The following is an 8,149-nucleotide window of genomic DNA, read 5'->3' on the forward strand; positions in this document are numbered from 1 at the left end:
AGAAAGCTTCTCTCTTTCTACAAGGTGCATCTCCAACAGTTGAGACAAAACATCATAGTTCGACTCGGTGAGGATGATTCATGCATTGAACACACCTTCTGAGTGAATAATAACAGGTATGTTTTCCCCTGTTCCTGTTGACGATCCATATTTTTCTTCTGTCATCGTTGGATATTTGGGAGAGACGATAGGAGATGAGAATGATGGCTTGAAGAATATAGGGCTTTCATGGATTCAGAGGTTTTAGAGCGTAAAACTGCTCTGATACCATTTTAAAGTTTCAATTTCATATATTTAACCTCAAAGGAAATAGAATATATATATATATATATATATATATATATATATATATATATATATATATATATATATATATATATATATATATATATATATATATATATATAAAAGAATGATGTGAAGTCAATCCATGAAATAAAGGAAACCAATTCTCTAATTAATCTCTCTCTAATATATCATAATCTAAAGAAAGTGTGTATCGATTGATGATAATCCATAAATAGATAATCCTAGTTTGTAACTCCCATAAAAGGAATTGTTGCAATTATAATGGGACAAACAGGTCTGATGTATGGTGGCCTTTATGGAAACTAAGAAATCTTAACTCAATGAAAATGTAGCCAGGTGCATATGTTGAACATATTACATCTATTAAAATTTAAAGTCAACAACCCCTACAAAAAATAATATATGCCCGACATGGATGTAGATTAAAATTGTTATTAAAATAATTTCTTATTTAACTTCACCAGCTGCACCCTCAGAAACTATTACAGCCCTATATGTTTGTGGGTTTCCGTATTTGGTCGATATGCTATCTAGATTCATTCCTGTATAAACTGTATTATATTATGCTTATTGTTATAAGGTTGACTTTGCAATCTTATAAGTAATTAGTCACCTCATTCTCCAGTTATATATCCCACCCCAATCCTTTTGGCAATTACTTGCTTAGAACATCCGCATTCATAGATACATTTGAAATATATTTTCATAGGTAAGACTCTACTATATGCAGTAGGAAAAAGTTGAACAAAAAACCACATATTTCACTTCTTTTTACAGAACCTAGGAACCATATGATTCACATGTGAATTAGAAGAGATTCACATGCGAATGTGATTTTGCAATGAAAAATACAAAGATGCAGTGGCATTTTCACTGTAAAAAGAATTCACATGCAGATATACACATGTTAATCGCGATGGTTCCTTGGTTAAATGAAATGATATGGTTCCTCATGGAGCTCTACCAAAATGGAGTGTTATATAGCTTATGTAGATGTTAAATACTGATATTTATACTAATAAGTTGTCTTTTTTCTTTGATTATGAAGGTGATATAGCAAGAATCAAACCACAATGAGTGCGAGGGTTGGTGTTGATGTTGAATGGAAGGATTCGGATACGAATAGTTTACCTTCATTCCACCAAACGGATGATTTGCCTTATGTTCATAAAGTAGGGAAGCCTCCAAAGCAAGATTTGTTAAAAGAGATCAAAACCGGCCTCAAGGAAACTTTTCTTTCTGATGATCCATTGAAACCTTTCAAGGGCCAATCAAAAAAGAGAAAGCTTGTCTTAGGGTTTCAAACCCTTTTTCCAATTCTCGAATGGGGTAGAGATTATAGTTTCTCTAAGTTTAAAGGCGACCTCATTGCTGGATGTACCATTGCAAGTCTTTGTATCCCTCAGGTAATTAACATAAATGGTGTGTTTTTGTATGATTCAAAATGACACTTCCTTTTTGTGTGATATTTTGCACAAAGGGTTGCTACAAGTATAGCTATTTTAGAAAGAAACACTTTAGTATATGAACAAAAAAAGCATGTATTTTTATATACATCAATGATACCATGCTCTAATTCTTTTTCTACTTTTGTTTTTCAGGATATTGGTTATGCAAAACTAGCAAACCTGGACGCCCAATATGGATTGTGTAAGTTTTCTCAAAAGTTTCAACAAAAAATTCTTCAAATCTTTGACCAATATATTCTAATACAAACCTATACAGACTCGAGCTTCGTTCCACCTCTTATCTACGCCTTCATGGGAAGCTCAAGAGATATCGCCATTGGACCAGTTGCAGTCGTCTCTCTTCTACTTGGAACTATGCTTCGAGAGGAACTCGACCCCATTAAACAAAAACACGATTACGAACGTCTCGCATTCACTGCAACTTTCTTTGCTGGCGTCACTCAATTCATACTAGGGTTTTTCAGGTATATAGTTATTCGCATCTAATCTTCACACTTATGATCGATCAAAACACTATCGTTAATTTTGGTCCAGTGTTTATAGTTTTGGACCTTTTGGTGTGTTTCTATTTCAGATTGGGTTTTCTGATCGACTTTCTGTCGCATGCTGCCATTGTCGGGTTCATGGCAGGAGCTGCTGTCACCATCGCACTTCAACAGCTGAAAGGGTTGTTTGGAATCAAAGACTTCACGAAAAAAACTGACATTATTTCCGTCATGCGTTCTGTGGTTCAATCAGCACATCATGGGGTGATCAGTTGATCTTTCTTTGATTAATAGAAGACAAAAAATCAAAGATTGTTACAATTTGATCAGTGATTTGACTTTTTTTTTTCTTTTCTTATAGTGGAACTGGCAGACGATACTGATAGGAGTTTCATTCTTGATCTTCCTTCTTGTTGCCAAGTTCATCGTAAGACTTGTTCTTTCCATTTTTCTCTCAAAATGATCTGTAGTTTACACTCTTCTAGCTCCTCAATTCACATTTTATTTTTCAATTTGGTCAGGGCAAGAAGAACAAGAAACTCTTTTGGGTGCCTGCTATAGCTCCATTGATTTCCGTTATTATCTCGACTTTTTCTGTCTTCATCACTCGTGCAGACAAAGAAGGCGTTCAAATAGTAAGTTTGGTGTTGAACTCTATAAAGTTAATAACATTCATTTAATATTTATAAAGCTTTACTTTTAATTAACACCCCAACCCATTAAATTAACACCTTTTTGGTCTTAAGATTCATTTTATTTTTCCTATTCAACCATTCCATTCATTCAATGATCATTCAACTCTACTTCATGTCTCTATTCAACTTCTATTTAATTTGATCACCATCTTATTCAACTCCTATAAAGCTTACATACAGGATGCTTTTAGTTAATCATATACCATTTTAATTTACTAAAATGCCATTAATGATATTTCCAGGTACGTCATATCGAGCAAGGAATCAATCCATCATCAGCACATGAAATTTTTTTCAATGGCCCCTTCCTTGCCAAAGGTTTCAAGATTGGAGTAATTGCAGGATTGATTGCACTCACGGTATATCACTACCCACACACACACACACACACACACACACATAAACTAATTAAAGACATGAATATATGAGTTATATGCTTAATTATATATTTATATAAAACACAGGAAGCTGTGGCAATTGGAAGAACATTTGCTTCAATGAAGGACTATCAGATTGATGGAAACAAAGAAATGGTGGCTCTAGGCACCATGAACATAGTTGGTTCATTGACAAGTTGTTATGTTGCAACAGGTATGTGGAGTAAATTAAGTTTCCATTTATCACTATATGGTAGTGTTGTTGGAGAAAGCCACATGAAGATAGGAGGAAGAAAGGAGAATTCTTTATACAGAAAGAAAGATAAACGTTTTTATTAATCAATCACACAAAGATTACATACCCAGATATATGTACTACATGAGAGTTACATCTGAACCAACACAATGGTTGGTGATTAATCACGATGGTTGATGATTAACCACAAAAAAATAATGGTCCTAACACTAATTTCATTTCTAACTGTAACTTCCTTCTTAACAATATTAATTACTTCTAAAAATTCCTAAACTAACCCTAAGTCTAGATTACATTTCAACAAGTCTTTGATAGAATTAAGAACATCAACAATGATAAGTTCTATGAGAGAATTGAATGAGGTGATAAGTCTATGTGTCATTCAATTGATGAAACTCTACCATTGTGAGATGTCATATTGCATTAAATAGATTTGGAGTTCAACGGCCATTGAACTCTTCAATGGAAAAAAAAAAGATTTTTAATTCTTAAATATTTACTATAAATTACATTTTGTAACATTTTATTGAACTTTTGTAGAGTTCAATCCATTGTAGGAATAAAATGATAAAGTTGTATGGATTGTAGAAAGATGACGTGACAATCAGTTGAATTTTATGGAGTTCAATGCGTTGTGGATGCCCTAATGCATGACTAATTCTATTCCTACGGTTTTTTCCTTGTAGGGTCATTTTCTCGATCAGCAGTGAATTACATGGCGGGATGCAACACCGCAGTGTCCAACATCGTGATGTCTATCATCGTATTGTTGACTCTTTATATCATCACCCCATTATTCAAATACACCCCGAATGCAATCCTAGCCTCCATCATTATATCAGCAGTTGTAGGTCTCATTGACCTTGATGCAGCAATCCTACTATGGAAGATTGATAAATTTGACTTTGTCGCTTGTATGGGTGCCTTTTTCGGTGTTATTTTCGCTTCTGTTGAAATTGGCCTCCTCATTGCGGTAAAAAAGCATCTTACATCGAAAGTCTTTCATTCATGAAGATTCTCTGGTAAAATTAAGATTAATTGTTTTTATAGGTTGCTATATCGTTTGGAAAAATTTTGTTACAAGTGACAAGACCCCGTACAGCGGTGCTTGGTAAGATCCCACGGACTAGCGTGTACCGTAACATAGAGCAGTATCTCGGAGCCACTAGAATTCCCGGTGTTCTAATAATCAGAGTTGATTCCGCCATTTACTTCTCTAATTCCAACTATATCAAGGAGAGGTAATGAACTAATTAATCATTCATACCGAAGTTTGATCGAGACTAGTTACTTTTTGTCACACCAAAATGTTACGAGATACCATTTTCAATGAGACAAAAGTTGTAAATTCTTGTCTAGTCCAAAATGATGGGACTGAAACTATCTAGGTTGTAACTAGTGCCTTTATCAACAGGGTAATAAAAATATTTATTCCATCCAAAAATGTGAGGTTAGGTTTAGGGTTTGCAAAAGATATAAGTATCCTAATTATCGGTAATAATTGAAAATAGCTGTAGAAAATTACTTGTCATGGTCGGTCACTGGTCACTACAAGAATAATAGGCAATACCGGCGACACTTTTAGCAGCGGCGGACACTTTTAGCGACGACATCAAACAAACGCGTTTTTGGTCGCCGCTAAAAGTGTATGTCCCCGCTAAAGGTTTATGTTGGAGATTCGCGTCATTTCAACTCTAACCGTCGATTTAGGCGATGATCCAATGACTAGGAGGACGTAGAAAACCTCGCGTTGTTTTCCCTCCGGTTTGTCGCCGCTAAAGGCAATAGCGGTGACCAGTGGAGAATTAGCGACAAACCAGCAGCAACGACCCTTTAGCGGCGACGCCCGTCGCCGCTACTACTCGAATTTCTTGTATTGGTGTAAAAATTCTCATATGTTGTTATTAATAATGTAGGATTTTGAGGTGGCTAAGAGACGAGGAAGAATCGTTTAAAGATCAACCCAAAGTTCAATATTTGATAGTTGATATGTCACGTAAGGGACATTATTGTAAATTTTCCTTGTTATAATATGAAACATTCGATCAAAAGTTTACATTTCTTCATATTGCAGCGGTTACCGATATTGATACGAGTGGCATTCATGCATTGGAAGAATTGTATAGTGGTCTACAAAAGAAAGATGTTCAGGTAACTAAATAATCAACCTGTTGTAGTGTTGGTTATTTAATTGCGGTTATAACATGATACGGCATGGGTTGATTTTTTTAATTAAGTCATATCTGGATAAATAATATTTGAGATATATTTAAAGAAAAAAAGATAGAAAGATAGCTAAAGACAAATTCACAAATATTTAAGATTTAATGGGACGAAGGCACATGTATATATTATTTATTATTATTATTATTATTATTATTATTATTATTATTATTATTATTAATTTTAATATATATTGAGATGATTTTGTTTAGTTGTTCTCCATTCTGTCATTCTCTATTTAGTTGTTCTCTTTTGCATTAAGTTAAAAAGGAAATCTAATATGATTTTGTTTGCAAACACAGCTTATTTTAACGAATCCAGGACAAACCGTACTCGACAAGCTACACGCGGCTAATTTCGTAGATTTGATTGGGGACGATAAGATCTTTCTAAGTGTTGCCGACGCTGTTCTAACATTTGCCCCGAAGATGGAACAAGCATAAAAAAGCACTTTATTTTTATTTTATCCGGGTTATATATATAATGGTGTGTTTATATTCTTTTTAAGGTTTTAAAATTTTGTGGAAAGGAGGCACGATATATAAAGGAATTGAGAGGATGCATGAAGGTTGTACATGACAAGCCAACCGAATATGACAACTATTTCTTCCCCGATGTGTGTGTGCATCTGTTGTTATATACCATGCGGACAGAAATATCAAAAGCTTATTTATTGAATTTTTTCAGTATTGTAATTTATAAAGACTCGTATGTTTTTTGTGTGCTCATAATCTGTTAATTGTTGTTGGTGGAAGTAATATTTTCTTAACTCAAATAATATAATTTGACACTATTTATTTTATATTATTTGTAATAACTTTTAACGGTGTGGTTTTATTTTATGAAATTCATTTTATAAGGCTATAAAGTGTTAGAAATATGGTTTAGTGGCACTTGGAAATCTGAGAATCGTGATAATCACTTTCAAATCGAAGTATTTGGGTGGTACTCCTAAATCCTCAATTGGATAAGACTCAGAGAAAATCAGAGAGAATGTGATGGTGTAATTTCGTGAGTACCAGAAAAAACTTACTAAAATTGATGATAAATCTTCCTTGTCTGAAAACTGACAAAACTGTCATATAATAGTTTTTCTCAACAGTCAAAACTGTTACAAATCTGGGTTTTATATAAGGATTAATGCAAAGTCAAAATCGGGTCAAATATTCAAAATCAGGATTTCCTGATGCATTTTTAATATAGCAATATAACCCAAAATAAAAAAATTTCGCGCTAACCTGGCAGCTCGACTCCAGCCAGGGGCTCTGCCCCTTGGACCCCGCTCCCAGGGGCGTTGCCTCCGGACCCCCATTCGTTCAGAGGATTCGCCCCTAAATGACAGTATACTTTGATACTTGATCAAACCTAAACAAGTTTGTACTTCACACCTTCCTTACTTGTTTAATATTTATCAAGATCATTTTTAGTGAACAAAGTAATTCCATTAGACTTAAATAACATTGATGATAACAAATCACCAACATAAAGAGAGTGGGTGTATTGGCATCCTAATTGGCGGACGGCATGCCAAAGGAACACTGCCCCCTTCAGATGTCATGCCTAGAAAACTATAAAATTTGGAAAGAGGGTGAAATAACTCCATCACTAACACTATAATTCCTATCATCCGAAAATTATGTGTCACAGTAGTGTCGTCATCCAAATTCGGTGAAATAATAACATGTAAGGCCAGACGGAGTGGGTGTGGTCTAGTCCGCACCCATCCACCACATCATCACAAATAACGCCCCCTAGGTGCGGTCCAGGTGCGGATGAGGCCGCACTACGACCTTCCAAGGGAGCGTTTCTTCCTTGAATCTCATTGGTCCTCGTGGTTACCGTTTACAAACGGTCATTTTTCAAAAAAAAATAATTTCTCTTTTTTACCAACACTAAAAATACCTTATCAAATTAACCAAAAGCACTCACAAACATTTTATTTTTTTTACCATCTTCTTTATTTTAAAATCCACAAATATGTCATCCTCCAAAAGTCAAACCAATGAAAAAACACTACTAGAAAAACCACAACTCCAAGACCTTCACTCGATCAACCGGTTTATTTGTCTCATTTCTACCACTACGGGGTATGCTTCCCTATTTTCCGCAACGTCCTACACAACCATTTCCACAAACAACCACAATTTGACCAAGATTTTGATCATTTTTATTTTTGTTCCCAACCATAGTTTGTTCCACAAACACAATCACAACCACAAACACTCATTTCCGAATCCGAACTAGAACTTGTTCCATAAACTCAACCCTCTCAACCAGGAAATAAAAGAAAAGAGAAGGCAAAAGTTAAACTGTGGTCACCTCAAGAAGAGTTAGT

General features: G+C 34.7%; 1 protein-coding gene across 1 annotated transcript; it reads left to right on the forward strand.

The window, feature by feature from the left end:
• The first annotated feature begins 888 nt into the window (after positions 1-888).
• On the forward strand, positions 889-6,599 carry LOC111908212 (sulfate transporter 1.3). The gene is made up of 14 exons (XM_023904046.3): positions 889-1,018; positions 1,358-1,715; positions 1,911-1,959; positions 2,035-2,242; positions 2,353-2,527; positions 2,625-2,690; positions 2,785-2,898; positions 3,201-3,317; positions 3,423-3,549; positions 4,278-4,564; positions 4,642-4,832; positions 5,508-5,587; positions 5,666-5,742; positions 6,117-6,599. Exons 2-14 carry the CDS (start codon positions 1,383-1,385, stop codon positions 6,255-6,257), a joined length of 1,965 nt encoding a protein of 654 aa, XP_023759814.1. The 5' UTR covers positions 889-1,018; positions 1,358-1,382; the 3' UTR covers positions 6,258-6,599.
• Positions 6,600-8,149: the final 1,550 nt, after the last annotated feature.

Source organism: Lactuca sativa, chromosome 7, assembly GCF_002870075.4.
Source record: "Lactuca sativa cultivar Salinas chromosome 7, Lsat_Salinas_v11, whole genome shotgun sequence".
Lineage (NCBI taxonomy): Eukaryota > Viridiplantae > Streptophyta > Magnoliopsida > Asterales > Asteraceae > Lactuca > Lactuca sativa.